The 1,696-nt window shown below is 30.4% G+C and overlaps 1 protein-coding gene across 1 annotated transcript in view; it reads left to right on the forward strand.

Moving 5' to 3' along the window:
- Nucleotides 1-1,010, forward strand: part of LOC102832235 (chromosome unknown open reading frame, human C1orf141) — a 48,262-nt gene extending 47,252 nt beyond the window's left edge. The window contains exon 6 of the mRNA XM_006862497.1: nucleotides 423-1,010. Coding sequence (XP_006862559.1) covers nucleotides 423-1,010 — 588 coding nt within the window. The remainder of the gene's footprint in view (nucleotides 1-422) is intronic.
- Nucleotides 1,011-1,696: the final 686 nt, after the last annotated feature.

A 1,696-nucleotide genomic window follows, 5' to 3' on the forward strand; every position in this document is an offset into this window, starting at 1 on the left:
GTCTACTTTAGCTCACTGATGACTAGGATATCAATCTTTATGCATTCCATTTCATTTTTGATGACTTCCATGTTTCCTATATTCATACTTTATATAAATATGAGAAACTGGTGGCATAGCTTTCAGGATCCCAGCAACACACAAGCCACTACTATAGACAAACTGACCGATAAGGCTTTAAGGAAGCCAAACGTTCAGGTAGTATTCTAAATAACTCTGAAGAGTGTTAAGAAGAGAAGGTAGTATTTTGTATACAAGTACATTTATCTGTATGCTTGAATGCCATTATTGTTCATATTAAATAATTCTATGTGCTAATTTTTAGAATATTTTGTAATAACTTTATCTTCATGTTTAAAAACATATATAGCTTTCTTGCCTCATTAAACTGGAGACTAAATGCTCTTTTCTTTAATTCACAGGAACAAAATTATACAAATCCGATCATTTTCCATGACACAGATTATGTACAAATGCTACTTTTAACAAAAAATAAGCTTCTTCCTCATCATATTGAAAATGAAAACATTTACCCACATAAAAGAACAAATTTTGCTTTAGAAAAAAAATATGGAATCCTCAAACCTTCAAGTGACCGATACATTACTCCTTCTAGTCTCAAAAGAACCATGCCTACAGCATGGAAGGAAAATATACAAATACCACCATTTGAATTGAATTGTAGATTTGTAAAGGATAAACCAAAGAAGAAAACCAGTAAGCAGATATTAGAAAATAGATATAGGAATATACTCTACAATTTCTCACAGAACTTTTTCAGTATAACAAAAAAATTTGTGGTTTTCCGTGATAAAACGGTTACTCAAGAAATAAATGCTAAAACTGGAAAATTTGAAAGAATGTTTTCTACCACGAAACCAATGGACTCACACAAATTTAGTGCTTCAACTGCCAAATGTTCAAAGCCTTTGAAAAGTATACTTAAAGTACATAGAGTAAATAATATAACACCACTGGATGATTTGCTAAGTGTGCCAAGAAAAACTTAAATGATGAATAAAATGTCTTCTATACAGAAATATTTGAAAAACAAGAAGCAAACAATCAAGTTCCATGATGATAGAAAAAATCTTATCCAAATAAAAATGTTCTAATGGATGGTATAAGAAAGCAAAGCATAGAAATTGAAGTTACAAAACAACAGTGGTCTGTTAAAGAACAGCCAATATTCTTAATAAGTAATAGGACAAAATTAGAAAGAAATTGTCAACAAAAGGAACTAATTCGTGAATTTCTATTATCTCAATTTGATTCCTCAGTCATCTATATTCCAACAGCAAAATCTGCTTCAGGACCAAGAATAGCATATACTCATTCTGGAAATTTGTTGTTTGCAGCCAAATAAATATATCAGTAACTGTTCTATAACTAAAGATTACCTAAAGAAAATGTACCATGGATTGAATGTATGTGGAGTTAATAGCATATCAGTTTGGGGATAATAGTTAGAACCAAGTATATTCCCAATCTATGCAATTAATAAAAAGGCTTTATACAATCTTGAACAGCTTTTTGTCAGTAAATTTTGGAACTTCATTGCTACAAAATTATTTTTGCAAATATAAGTTAAAACTTTTTCCTCATTTAAAAATAACATCCTTTGAAGAACATCAAGGAAGCTGCAAGCCACCACATAACATGGATGAACCTTGAGCGCATTATGTTGAGTGAAATT

Source organism: Chrysochloris asiatica, unplaced genomic scaffold (genome assembly GCF_000296735.1).
Source record: "Chrysochloris asiatica unplaced genomic scaffold, ChrAsi1.0 scaffold00048, whole genome shotgun sequence".
Taxonomy (NCBI): Eukaryota; Metazoa; Chordata; class Mammalia; order Afrosoricida; family Chrysochloridae; genus Chrysochloris; species Chrysochloris asiatica.